General features: G+C 43.2%; 1 protein-coding gene across 1 annotated transcript in view; it reads left to right on the top strand.

Annotated features, from left to right (window-relative positions):
• LOC308326180 (nucleoprotein TPR-like) overlaps nt 1–13,978 on the top strand; it is a gene marked incomplete at its 3' end in the record, with an annotated part of 35,807 nt that overhangs the window by 9,548 nt on the left and 12,281 nt on the right. The window contains exons 18-41 of the mRNA XM_080778989.1: nt 116–278; nt 629–763; nt 934–1,074; nt 1,535–1,739; nt 2,211–2,401; nt 2,786–2,926; nt 3,062–3,178; nt 3,955–4,158; nt 4,295–4,485; nt 4,749–4,896; nt 5,151–5,288; nt 5,582–5,713; nt 7,261–7,391; nt 7,678–7,888; nt 8,916–9,065; nt 9,681–9,794; nt 9,877–9,981; nt 10,276–10,296; nt 10,545–10,757; nt 11,263–11,301; nt 11,442–11,618; nt 12,903–13,014; nt 13,276–13,463; nt 13,658–13,722. Coding sequence (XP_080635115.1) covers nt 116–278; nt 629–763; nt 934–1,074; nt 1,535–1,739; nt 2,211–2,401; nt 2,786–2,926; nt 3,062–3,178; nt 3,955–4,158; nt 4,295–4,485; nt 4,749–4,896; nt 5,151–5,288; nt 5,582–5,713; nt 7,261–7,391; nt 7,678–7,888; nt 8,916–9,065; nt 9,681–9,794; nt 9,877–9,981; nt 10,276–10,296; nt 10,545–10,757; nt 11,263–11,301; nt 11,442–11,618; nt 12,903–13,014; nt 13,276–13,463; nt 13,658–13,722 — 3,432 coding nt within the window. The remainder of the gene's footprint in view (nt 1–115; nt 279–628; nt 764–933; nt 1,075–1,534; nt 1,740–2,210; nt 2,402–2,785; nt 2,927–3,061; nt 3,179–3,954; nt 4,159–4,294; nt 4,486–4,748; nt 4,897–5,150; nt 5,289–5,581; nt 5,714–7,260; nt 7,392–7,677; nt 7,889–8,915; nt 9,066–9,680; nt 9,795–9,876; nt 9,982–10,275; nt 10,297–10,544; nt 10,758–11,262; nt 11,302–11,441; nt 11,619–12,902; nt 13,015–13,275; nt 13,464–13,657; nt 13,723–13,978) is intronic.

Raw genomic sequence — 13,978 nt, 5'->3', positions numbered from 1 at the left:
TCTCCACTCGAACGTACGATCCCCCCTTCTGTGCCCGTAACATGAGAACAGTTTTGATTTCTCCCCTGTGAATACGGTTCCTGCGGTAAATGTTATCTTTGCATGTTTGTCCCAGGTACGAGATGCTCCAAGAGACCGTCGCAGCATCCCGCAGAGAGATCACTGCACTGCAGGACAGGAACCAAAAGATGGCTGCCACTGCCCAGCGACACGAACACATCATTCACACCATCAGCCAAGACCTGCGACAGGCCAATGAAAAACTGGCAGTAGAAGAGGTACAGTGTGGCAGGACGAAGGCAGAGTTGGATGGAGGGGTTGATAGAATTATATATAGTGTATAGATTGATCAAGTGGCACTTTTTTATAATTTTTATTTTGCTACTAGTAATGTGACATTCTGGTAGCTGTTTACACCTATCAAATATATAATAATACATTTATAAATATCATGGACATGGTTTCCCTTGGTAATGGTTGCAAACCATTACAACGTTTGGAATGTACAGGGCATGACAGTGGTGTTGCCTAACACTGCTCTACCACTTACCGTGAACATGTAATCATACCATCCCCAATTTGAATCTTAAGAGGACCTACATTACTTTCTGTCTTCCTGTTTCTCTAGGTGCGAGTAGAGAACCTGTCTAAAGAGAGAGACATGTTGAGGCAGGCAGAGAGTCGTCTCAGCCGTGAAAAGGAAGCCATGATGGCTGAACAACGGAACCAGAACCTATTGCTCACTAACCTCAAAACAATACAGGTATTGTATGGATAATACAATGGATGGATGGTCATAGTCTTTTGAATGGTGCCGTAAAGCCTGATTAGTCCCGCCCTCCTAATATTTTTTTTGTTTATGAAATTGTCAGTATATTTTGTCATAGTTTTTATTTAGTGTTCGTCAGTGAAAAGGGTCTTCTCTCTGTTAAGCTGACTATGGAGCGTACCGAGACGGAATCACGGCAGAGGCTGAACAGTCAGATAGAGAGAGTGGAGGCAGAGCTGACCACCATGAAGACCAAACTGGACCAGGAAGTAGAGCAGAGACATGCTCTCGGACGCAGCATGGATGTGTGTATATGTGCAATGATAATTTTATTTGAACCCATAATTATTTCATTATCCCTTCAAAAAAGATTACCTCGTATTTTAACAGCAAAAGATCAAACTCTTGATAGTGGAGAGTTTTCACTCTTTGCCTACAGTGCGTGAAAACTCCTAATGATATGGTGTCTCCACTACCACTTTCGTACCAGAACACTGAACCTCATTGCTGTAAATGTGCAGCATTTTAATCAAGGCTGATGGGAGGATGGACTGATCTCATAATCACATGTTTTGCTTAAAATACCTTGTATTTGCAACATAAATGAGCAAAAACAATCTTGTAAGAATACTAAATAGCTGTTATTAAAGGTAAATTAAGAAACTACTGAACTTTTAGTAATTTATCACAGGACGACCAGGGATAACATTTCTTTAATCTCTTGTTTTCTCGTCCTTCTATTCATCCTCCCATCCTTCCCTTCAGGCCCAACTATTAGAAGCTAAAAAACAGTTGGAGACCCAGAATACCTTGCAGCAGAAGACAAGGGAACTGTTACGTTCCTCTGAACAGCAGGTGACGACACTGAGAGCTCAGATGAACTCCTCTCCCTCTGAACCTGCTAACACCACAACGCCAACCCCTGCTGGCCTGGCCACTAGGGCCTCTGCAGGCAGAGCGCCACTCAGAGGTAAGCCGTGGAACTGCATATGATGGATATATCTTTGCCAGGTGCTTGAAAAGCGCCTGGACATACATTTACTAACGACCGCACTGACAACCGTAGTCGTAGTGACGAGTCTGACGACTGTAGTGGACACTGTTTCATGATTGGCTGCCTCTAGGCTGCCTCTAAGCCAATGGGAGACTTACCCATAAAACCAATAGTCTGAAGCGTGAAGCTGTATTGGCTCCTGTTGTGTAACAGGTTTGTATGAGAACGCAAGTGAGAAGTGGAACGCAAGTGGCAACAGAAGCTAATGTTATGAGCTAACTGAGAGCTTGCTGCACCTGGCAGTTACAGTATGACTTACATCTGCACTTCCTGCTTGTTAATTAGATTAATGCTAGTTGTGGTATTCAGACTGTTGTCTACCTGTTATCCACATAATATTTTTCATATACAGCTGTGGGTAATCCTTTTGTGTCTTCTATCCTATAGCCCCAGCTCCTCCCACCTCATTGCAGCACAGTCAACTGGAGCGAGAGCTGGTGGAGGTGAGAGGCCGTCTGCGTGCTACTGAGGAGAAAAGCAGTGAGCTGGCGGAGCAACTAAAGAATGCCACAGCAACCGTAGATCGCTACAAAGCAGTGGTACTGTCACTGGAAGACAGCCTGAAGAAAGAGAAACAGGTGAAACTCTCTCCCCTCTACTCTTCACACACAAATCTTTGTCGACTCTTCTCTGCTACTTTTTTCTACACTCTCATAGACTAGCTTAGATAATATAAAGTGAGCATGAGATTCTAAGAAAAGCCTATATCTACATTAACACATACGATGATCCTACAATATTTAACCACTGATCTGACCTGTTTAATTTGTTTTACGTCAAATAGTGAAATAATAGCCCATCCACAAGCATGTGAGCTTGAATGTAGATCTGTTATCTTTGTCAAATGTTCACCTGTTTTTATATGGTTAAAAAGACACCTATTTTCGCTCGCACGCACGTGCACACACACACACACACACACACACACACTCATTTTGACGGTGTCCTCTTGGGTTCTATAGCTGCGCACCCCTGTGGAGATGAGGTTAAAAGAGTCTGGCGAGATGATAAAGATTCTGGAGAAGAGGCTCCTAGAGGCGGAGAAGGAGAAACAACGACAGCTGGACGATAGGAGGAAGGCTGTGAACGCCGTAGAGAAACAAGTATGTCTGTTAGGAGAAAGCAGGCAGTTGACAGACCTCAACCGTAATGGACCTGTGGAATTCATTCGGAGATACAATTGGTTGCAGTCCAGACACTGAAGTATTTTTTGTTTGAATTGTTTGTCATGTCTTTAGGTCTGCGAGCTGCAGCGCAGTCTGAAGGCCAGCCAGGTGGAACAGCAGGAGGCGCTAGAGAGATCTGTTGCTGCTGTTACACAGGAACAGAATGCCACACAAGACAGCCTGCTGCAGGTTTATACAGAAACTACACACACACAGGAACAAATATTTTTAATTACATAATTTAGTTTATTTAGCTGCAATGTTTTTTTTTATGCTTGCAGTTTTTTATTAGACCCTCTATTAATTATAGTATTTATAGTCTTGTTTTTATTTGTCAGTGTCTCTTATCGGAGCATATTCTAGTTATTACTTCAGCTTTCACGTCTGTCACCATTGTTAATTTAACAACCTGTGAGCGCACAGGATGGAGTTCTCATCAAAACAGATCGCATCGCTCCACAGGATGGGAGCGTCTGTTGCGCAGACACTCACGTTAACTCTTGATCTAAATCATTCCGTCCAATTCTAAGAAATAATTGTGTTAGACGGCCCACCGCGGTCCTATCGCTAGTCGCGTTGGAATAAAGCAAGCCACGAGAGGTCTCAGTTTACCAGGTATTTTACAATGGCTGGGGGCGTAGGCAGACCCAAGTATTGGGACTACCCAAGTATTGGGATTTGGGACTACCCGTTTTAGAATTAATAGCTGATCTACAAGCCCACATGTCACAGCGTGAGCTTGTAGATTTGCTGTTTTCAGAGTGCAAAATAAAATAACTCTCCAGTAGTCCCTCCCTAACATTTTGTCTAGTTTTTATTTGTTGACGAAATTTTGTCGTAGTTTTAGTCATCATAGCTTATTTTGTTATTTCGTTTTCGTTAGTGAAAAAAGGTAGCCGGATTATTTTATTTTTTTTGTGAACAGAATTAACGCCGTCTGTCACCCCCTCCCCCCCCCACCTTAGAAAAGGTTTGCTGCAGAGGCCCAGTCCAAGTACGAGCGTGAGTTGATGCTTCATGCAGCAGATGTGGAGGCCCTGCAGGCGCTGAAGAAACGGAATCAACAAGATTCGTCCGGAAGGAGGGAGCTGGAGGAGGGAATAAAAAAGACCACCTCCCTCCTGCAGGAGAAGACATCCACCTTGAACACACTGGAGAAACAGTCGAAGGTAGGAGGACCACAGGTGAACATGCTAAAGACACAGCTGAAGGTAGAAGGAGAACAGAGGCCAATGCTGGAGAGATAGAATAGAAGAGAGGCAGTTCCAATTGCTGATGACCCTGTCCTAACTACCCCTGTCCTAGGATGAGCTGGCCAATCAGAAGCGTAGCTATGAGGAGTTGGTGAAGCAGAACACCCTGCTGCACCAACAGATGGATGACATGGCATCCAAGAGTAAACAACATCAGCTGCAACAACAGCAACAACAGCAGCAGCTCAACCTGTCTTTCAGTGAGGAGGGAAAGACGACGGAGCAGATCCTTGAAATACTCAGGTAATGTGCTGCTAGATCCTTTTTCTGCTTTCTTTGGACTGTTAATGAAAATGACGGTTGTGAGGAGGGTACCTGTAAAACAGGTCTTTAGTGGCAGTCAAACCCATGGCGTTGGCGTTGAGGTTATGCAGTTAATGTAGTACCTCCAAGGTGCTAATTAGATGGGGTTAAGTAAGTAGTTTGTATTCTTGACATAAGAGATGGATATAAATTTATTTAATCAGAGAATAACACTCTGTGTTCACGTGCGTTTGTTTTTGTAGGTTTGTGCGTCGTGAGAAGGAGATCGCTCTGGCGCGGGGCGAGGTGTTGGAAGGAGAAGCTCTGCGCTACGGACAGAGAGTTGAACACCAGGACAGGGAACTAAAAGAACTACAGGATACACTTAATGCTGAGAGAGAGAAGATGCAGGTAGGAGTGATGGATGAATGGAGGGGAAAGAATGACAAACTGAGAGGAGGGAATGATGGACGGACCAGAGGGAACAATGGACACATTGAAATATTGAACTAATAGCCACACCAACTTTATTAAGAATATTAAAATGCAACAACGCCTGAAGAGTTGCGAGTCAAAAATCCCAGAGGATATAAAAATCAATAATAAGAAGCCACGCACCAGTTCAACCTGCCTCCCTCACTTCTCTCTCTCTTTCTGTCTATAAGGCTACGGCAAAGACCCTGTCCCGTCAGGAAGACCAGCTGAAGAGAATGGAGAACATCGGTGCTCTTCAGCAGAACAACAGAATGCTGAAGATGGATAGAGAGAGGCTGGAACACGAAGTGCACCAATGTCAGGCTAAAGTAAGCCCCAACTTTAACTAGCAGTTAATGCATAAATTAAAATGAAAAACTAAACTAAACAATACATGAATATAGTGTTTTTAAAGTAAATACTTGATGCCACAAATTACCTGTGGGCTCTGTTGGCCAATACATAGTACATAGTACATAGTATTAGTGGTACCCTACATTTGAAGGTAGTGGTTCATATCGGTACTGTATAACGGGTTGGGTCACTTATCTGTCCAACCTGATGTCTCAGATTTCCTGAGTTAGCTCTGTAGCTGACCGAATCTTTGTCTGTGTTTGGCCAGCTGACTAAACTCCAGTCGGACATCAGCCCACTGCAACGCTCTCTGAATGTAATGACGGAGAAGAACGGCTCTCTGCAGGCTGACAACAGACTCCTGGAGGAGGAACTCAAACGATGGAAGACCAGGGCTCAGGTGTGTGTGTGTGTGTGTGTGTGTGTCTGTGTGTCTGTGTCTGTGTTCGCGAGCCCCAGCAGGTCAGTATCTCGAAAGACTGAGTGTGTGTGTGACACAGGCCAGCACTTTGGTCCTCAACTCGCCAGAATGAAATGGTCGAAATAAAATCGTTTTTTTTTTTTTATGTGATTTTCTTTTTTTTCTTCATATTAACACAGTTTGAATGTTGAAGAAGGTTTTTATTCCAACAGATTGTTCATTTGGGCAAATTAAACGTACACATGTCAAAGTAGGCTTGTTTTTTAACAATGTTTTGGGGCCAGGGAAGCGCAGAGATTTGCATGTTGTTTTTGATTGGTCCTGGGATCTCTTTGTCCTGAGGTTTCACGCTCTTGTCACCGCCCATTAGCGTGCTTGTTTGTTTATAAACACAGAATTATTCTACATGGCTATAGTATGGAGGAGCTTTTGGATTATACTTTACAGGAAAATAAACAAAACCACGTAGCTACTCTTCCCAGCCTGGAGAATAGACTTCCACCATCACACAACAACAGGCTAAAAGCTAGCTAGCCTAGTTAGCTAGCTGTCTGTGTGTCGTGTGTTAACAGAGGGACATTGTCTTAACTGCTGAGATCACTCGTCTTTTCTTTAAATCATAACTCGCTCATTTTTTGCTAATTAAAAAAAATTCAAAATACTATATAAACTACGAAATTCAGGCTTTCATTTGGTATATAAATCTTTTTTGTAGGCCGTCTCTACGAAACGGTATCAAGTGAAAAGGAAATGTCGGGAAATCGTTTTGTGTAAAAGATCGTCAAATATATGGCCGTTAGTACTGTTAATTCAACATCCGGTGAGGGGAGGATACGGATCGTGTTATGTATTGTGTATGGAAATCAGCGCATACAGTGCGTGGGCTTTAGACCGGATGTAAGCCTTGCACACTAAATAGAAACCAGGCATGTGAACGGATGTTTATTAAAAATAGCAAATCTACAAGCGCACAACATCATAGCCTGATGCGTCGGTTTTATTTATTTAAAATACTGGGTCAATTGTCTGACTTTGATTGCTTAAAGTAGACCTGCATAAAATGGTGTAGCCTACTGCAGCTATTTACAACCAGGTAGTGTATAAGTGAAATTGAACACTTAAATTAGTATTTAATATTTGAATACTTATACTTAGTATTTAATACTTAGTACCTTCAAAAGGGTTTATTGGGGCACCTTACAAATTGCATTGTTTGTTGTACTGGCTTTGGCTTAAACATGTCAGTGTTTCTATATTGCACTGTTGACAGCTAAAACGTTCTAAGGTGGTCATTGTGGGTGGAGTTAAGTACCTATTGTCACACCCACTTCTATCCAGCTCTAAGGTGTTAAAAATGTTGTGAATATTGAAAGGGACTTTTCTCAGCTTTGGGTGAAAGGCCCCAATCATTTTAAAATGGTTATATCTCCTTCAATTATTGTCCAATTAATAATCTGTAATCTGTAAAAATCGAGTTGAGGCTCTTTTTGCTGGCACCTGTCACACCTGTGTTCATATCCCTGCAGCAACTGGTGAGTCAACAGAAGGACAGTGATGTTGAAGAGAAACAGAAACTCACCAATGAGAAAGAAGCGCAGCAGAGACGCATCACACAGCTAGCTGAAGAATCTGCCAAGCTAAAGACTGAACTGGCCAGGTAATATATTCGGAAATAATATATTTTCCTGCCCACCCAGAGGTTTGAAACCACCTGACTTGGCCGGGCACTCAATCAAAGTGGCCATATTTGAGGTTGGGAAGAGGGTGGGTGATGTATGATATAGCATAAGCGCACATTGGCACAAGTTAACGCTGGTGCTCTGCAGCTGTCAAACTGCACACCTATAGTGACTTTCTGTCCACAGCTACAGATTGCACAGGGAAGGGTGAGAGGCTGTTAATAAAATGACTTCATGATTAATTGGTTCTGGTCTGTTTTTAAGGTCACATGCCAGCAGCAACTCCACTCAGTCTCAGCTGCAGGGTCTCAGGGAGACCCAGGCCAAGCTGACCTCAGAGAGAGACAACATGAAGAAAGAGCAGGAGACTATGACCAACGATGTCCAGGAGAAGAACAAGACCATCGCACAGGTCAAGAAAATCGCACGGCGCTACAAGACCCAGTTTGAGGAGTTGAAAGTTCAGCACGACAAGGTGGGCATGAGTGATGGTGCATGCGTGTGTGTTCATTAAATATAGAGACACTGGAAGGAGAAGCCTAGGATTGACATGGCAAACCAGACAGTTATAGATGGAAAAGCAAAGATGGGTCATAAACGCTCTGTTAGAATTGACACTGGAGCAGCTCAGAGAGTTAAAGCCTTTTTTCTCATTAATACCTGGAACACATCTGTGTCACCTTAGCTTTTAACACATTATTTTATACGTTGGCTATGTAAAAATAGCAGATGGCACAAGCTCAGTGCAGCGCTACGAGCTTGTAGATCTGCTCCATCCATTCATCTTCAACCACTTATCCGTAGTCGGGTTGCGGGGGCAACAGCTCCACCAGAGAGCTCCAGACTTCCCTCTCCAGAGCAACATTAGTAACTTCCTTCTGTGGAATCCCGAGGTGTTCCAAGGCCAGTGTGGCGATGTTTCCTCCCAGGGGGACGTGCATCGAGGACCTCCCTAGGGAGACGCTTAAGAGTTGCCCGAACCACCTAAGCTGGCTCCTTTCCAAGTGAAGAAGCAGCGAGTCGAGTCTCTCTCACATGACTGAACTTCTCACTGGAGATTCCAGCCACCCGTCTTGAGAAAACTCATTTTGGCCCGTTGTATTCACGACCTTATTCTTTCGGTCATGACCCACACTTCATGACCATAGGTGAAAGTAGGAATGAAGATTGCTCTGTAGACGGAGAGCTTTGCCTTCTGGCTCAGCTCTCTTCTCGTCACATCAGTGCAGTACAGCGACTGCAATACCGCCCTTGCTGCTCCGATTCTCCGGCTGATCTCCTTCTCCGTCCTCCATGTGAAAATGAAAGCCATCATTCTCACGATTTTATATATATATATATATATATATTTTTTTTTTATCTTGTTTAAAAAGACCTGCCTAGTGATGATGTCACTGGTGGACGGGTTTCTGAGCTGCCCACAGCCCTCCTGGTGGTATTGCTTATTATTATTAGATTATGGTCCAATTGTGATGAGCTGTGCATGTCTGACTGTGTTGTAGTTGGTCGAGGAAACGGCAGCCAAGTCAGGAAGTGAGGCGGCTCCGAGCCCGGAGGTGCAGCAGGAGTTGATACAGGTCAAGGAGGAGCTCAGCAAAGCCAAAGAGGAGCTCGCCAAGAATAAGGAGGAGGTGCAGAAAAAGCAAGAGGAGGTAACTAGCCATTTCAAAATGTTCTATACAAAAAAAGTATTTTTTTATTATTAGAAGTAGTGTGTTCTTTAACACCCTGTACGCCCGGGGTTATTTAATCCATGAAATCAGAGCGCGCAGAGATTTATAGCAGTGGAGCACATTTAGCGACGGACCGGATGCTATCCCGGATGTAGCTGAAGTAGCTTGCTGTAGTTGTACCCAAAACACACTCGATGCGATCGACAACAACGGGAGGTATGATTTATTCTAACGCGACTAGCGCCGATACCGCGATGGGCCGTCTAACCCATAATCTTTTCCTAGAATTGGGACGGAATGATTTAGATCACGAGTTATTCACGTTTTAAGATTTTCAGTCTCATCTGCTAAAATGGGGGGGGGACATTTTTGATGACGTCCCACCGAAAAATAACATTGAATGTTGCGCAACAGACGCTTCCAGCCTGTGGAGCGATGCGATCGGTTGTGATATCAATAATCTCCGTCCTTTTTATCAACCTCCGTCCTGAGCACTGGGCGTTACTAATTGATTGAAAGGAGAACTCCGTCCTTTGGTGTTTTGATTGCACCCTTAATTCATTCTCTCCTACTGTAACTCCTGCTTCCCTCCAGGCCCAGAAGTCCAAGCAGGAATTGGAGGAGGCGCAGAAGGAGAGCCAGCAGTCAAAGCAGCAGCTCCAGGAGGTCCAAACCCAGCAGGCACAGAACCAGAGCCAGCTGACACAGGTACTCACCTGATTGATTTGGCTGTCCTACTACCTATTACCTAGAGTACCTACTGCTTTAACATGGTGTCTTTACTCTGTAGGTCCAGTCCCAGCTGACTCAAACACAGACTCAACTCCAGCAGAATCAGAACCAACTGACCCAGAGTCAGAAAGAACTTCAGCAGGCCAAGACCCAAACGCTGCAGGTAAAAAAAAAACTGACTGTAAATTCAATATAGCATGCTGTAATCTCGCCACTTACAGAACCGTGTGATATTTTTGAGCCTTGCCTATCCACTCCAATGAACATGTATGTCTGTATGTATGTATGTCCGTATGTAAATGGCTGAGGATCCTCGTTTTCGAGGCTGCCATTATGATGATGTCTGAGTACAGACAGCTGCAATACCGCTGGGGGACCTACCTTCAACTGGCTGTGTTGAGCTTCACACTGAACTTTTATTTTTCATTATTAATATATTATATTCTTTCCTCCTTAGACCCAGAAGTCGAAAATTCCAGTAAGTCAATGACTGTGCTTGAAAGGCACCGCTCACTTCACATTATGGTGTGATTTTTCTCGCACTCTGTGGTCAGAAGGTGTCTGGGTTGTTGGGTCTGTCTGTACCAAAGCTATGGTTTCATCGCTGTAATCCTTGTAATAGTGTTGAGCTGCTCTTGTCTGAGCAAGAATGCATGAAACAATAAAACCTGAGTTGTGTATTTATTACAACCAAGGCTAATCTGTTTTATTCTCTATATGTATCAGTTGCAGAACCAGTTGAAATCGTCCCAGTCTCAAGCCCAGGCCCGTCAGAACCAGATCCAGCAAGTCCAAAGGGAACTCCAGCAGGCTAAGGAAGCCCTTCAGCAGAACCTAGGCAAACAAAAAGATCTACAGCAGAGCCAAGCATCCAGTCAACAGAATCACAACCAGGAAGTCACCACTCTTAAGACCTCACTCAGCCAATCAGAGAGCAAGGTAAGGGCTGTCTCTTCTATTCTTTTTTTGTTTGTTTTTATTTCAGTTTGGACAACTTCACAGAATTATAAACATACATATTTCTTACAATTGCTTTTATTTTTTACACAACCTCAGCTGTTTCACACTTTCATAGAATATATATATATATTATACACTCGTACACACAAACAACTTCACATAAAATACTACAATTATTCACAATAAAACAAGGAAATAAAATACAAGTAGAGACAAAAACAACAGGGCTTCAACAACAATGGGAAGTGAACAATACTGAATACAGATATGACTGGAGACAGAGGCAAGCATATAAATGCACCAGAAGGTCTGGGAAAAAGTGTATTTGGTGAATTGTTACTCAAGATTCAGATACCTACTAGCTCATTAGTAAAGGCTCTGCTCTGTGTTTTTGACAATGCTTTTTGTCCTTTTCCAGTGCACTTCATGTTTTAACATTCTAAATACAAGTATGAAGATAATAACATAATTTCTCTTCTCATAGGTGACTGAGCTGCAGGGAGAACTTGACAAGCTCCAGAAGGTAAGGAAACCCATGCAAATCTAGTGTTTTATTGTCTCATATTGAAGCCTCAATGTTGAAAATCAGCGATGGACAATCTTTCCTCAATGCTCCGCTCTGTAATTAAACATCTCTCTCGTCCTCATCCCTCCCTGTGTTAGACTGTAGGCGACCGTGAAGCAGACATCAGTCGTCTGCAGGAGCAGTTGACCCAAACTAACCAGGCCGTTGAAGGCCAGTCTGCTCAGGGCTCCCAGCCAGTCCCAGCCAATGATGCTAATACTGCTAGTGATGCTAACAAGGCACTACAGGAGGAGCTGGCTAAACTCAAACAGGAGGTATTGTACATCTTTATTTTGGGATATTGTGAAATGATGGGGCATATTACCAGTAGGGGTAATTGTGTGATTAACAGATTATATATATAAAATATATATGGGGCGTTAGGGGGTGCGTCGGCTCGGTCAACGACAAAGTCCTCCACATCCCCAAAAATAATCATTCGTTCCATACTCAGCCTATATTCAAAGTGGTATATATTCGGTGAAATGTTTATTGTCATCCCGTGTATCTATAGTGTTGCGTCCACATGCAGCGTGTTGTGAGCTTACTATTTTGATTATTTTTGGTGCGCACTCACCATGAATCCAAGCAGAGGTCCTCACAAGTATAGGTAAAACACCGCCACCACAGTCCTCAGCGCAATGGCCTGTATCGCAAAAAGTTGAGATCTAACTTGCGGCATACTCAGCCAGTCCTCAACCGATTGTTAAAATTCCAAATGGTCCATACTCCATGAAATTTATATTTTCAATTTTTCATGGGTGTATACGTCATAGAGTCAGAGAAAGGAGAGAGATGGTAGGGTAATCACTAAGCCCTGTTAGCCATGCAGCCTATATTTCATGAGCTGTGGTGGCTTGTTAGGCCTGCACTCTCTCAATTAGGGATTTTCCCAGTGGTTAATTTCACTGATGTGTACAACCTTTATTCAAATAGTTGCAAATGTATTCACAAAAAAACTGAGCACATGTATTTTTGATCTATAAGGCCAAACCTCATTTGAAAGAATATATTAATTAATAATATTAGAATTTTACACAGCTGTGCTACCAGTCTGTCAGACAAAAGACCTGCTATGTATGTTTATCATACCTTTTAATTTTGCACTAAAAACATGCTCGACAGGAACTGTAACCAAATAATGTCCCCGTGCAAAAAAGAATAACGGCCTACTGCAAATAGCAGGCTAGTTCCTTATAAACAACACGGGGTCCAAATCGATTTTGCATATTAACAGCCCGGGCTACCATTTGGAAAAATACAGTATACAAACATCGGCATCGGTGACTATCGGCTAGATTGTTTTTTTTAACATCGTTATCGGCCAAGAATGTCCACATCGGTGCACCCTTAATTACCAGTATCTTAACACACGCCGAAATAAATCTATTTAGGAAGAGTGGTTTTGACTTTAGCCCTATTTGCACATGAATACTCGTCTCAACTCGACTGTTCTCTCACTTTACTTCAGTTTCATTGAGGCAAGTGAGATGTTCATTTAGACTAGAGCTACCACCAGTCAGTGTCCAGAGAGTTCTAACATGGTTGTTGTCACGTAGCTGTCAGAGCGTACCACCAGAGAGGAGCAGCTCAGACAGCAGATGGCTGAGAAAGAAGAAAAGACCAAGAAGATTTTAGTGGTAGCCAAAACTAAAATCGGCAATCTGAACAGTGAGTTTTCTCTTTCTCTCTCTCTCTCTCTCTCTCTCTCTCACTCACTCACTCACTCACTCTCACACACACACGCACATACACACACACACACGTCCAAAATCAACCATATACACTTGACACACACATTACGCACAAAGACCAAAATTCACCATCTGAAGAATTTTACAATAGTTAAAAACCCACAGTGTTAAGGCCAACAAATATTAGTTACTGTTAGTAATCGTATTCCCCTTTAAGAACATTGATGGTTTCTTCCAGGTCTCAAGGAGCAGCAGTCTAAAGAGATCGAGGAGTTGAAACAGACCAGGGAGGAGCAGGATGTGCGATTAAGTGCCCTGAAGTCCCAGTATGAAGGACGATTCCTCCGACAGGACAGAGAGCTTAGGGAACTGAGGGAGACGCAAGCTGAACCGCGAGAGGAAACCCAGGAACAGAGCACATCTAAGGTAGCAGCACTGTGCAGTACGCAGTCCATGTCACTGTGATTCAACCAATAAGAAACCCTGCTTACTAAGTGTACTTCATAATTTCCCATAAATGCTGTAATTTCAGTCAATATGCCATAATATACTCATCATGCCTTCAAAGTGTTTATAAGGGGGTGTGTGTGGTCTGTCTGTGTGTGTCTGTGCGCTCGCAGGATCAATCCAGACCTGGCGACCAGAGACAGATGTCTCTGAAAAGCCCCGCTCAAGACAGAGGAAGGTATAAGATACGGCAAATTCCGTCTTTTAAAGTGAACACGTATGCTGGGAACTGGGGTTTATGCTAACAGCTAGCGGTAGAGATAGAGTTAAACGTGTGACAAAGTTGAGCCTTGAGGATGGTCCACATCTAAAAATAAAACGACAATGATGTGAGCATTCTCTGAACAGTAACGTTCGCCACTGTCATTGTTGTTGCAGTGTCTTGTTAATTCTTCCATCCACTTGTTCTGCCATCTACTTTTTTTACACAATAT

The sequence above is a fragment of the Protomyctophum bolini genome (genome assembly GCF_963924005.1).
Source record: "Protomyctophum bolini genome assembly, chromosome: 12".
In the NCBI taxonomy this organism is placed as follows: domain Eukaryota; kingdom Metazoa; phylum Chordata; class Actinopteri; order Myctophiformes; family Myctophidae; genus Protomyctophum; species Protomyctophum bolini.
The sequence above is the reverse complement of the archived record's forward strand: the minus strand, read 5'-3'. Positions and strand labels throughout refer to the sequence as shown.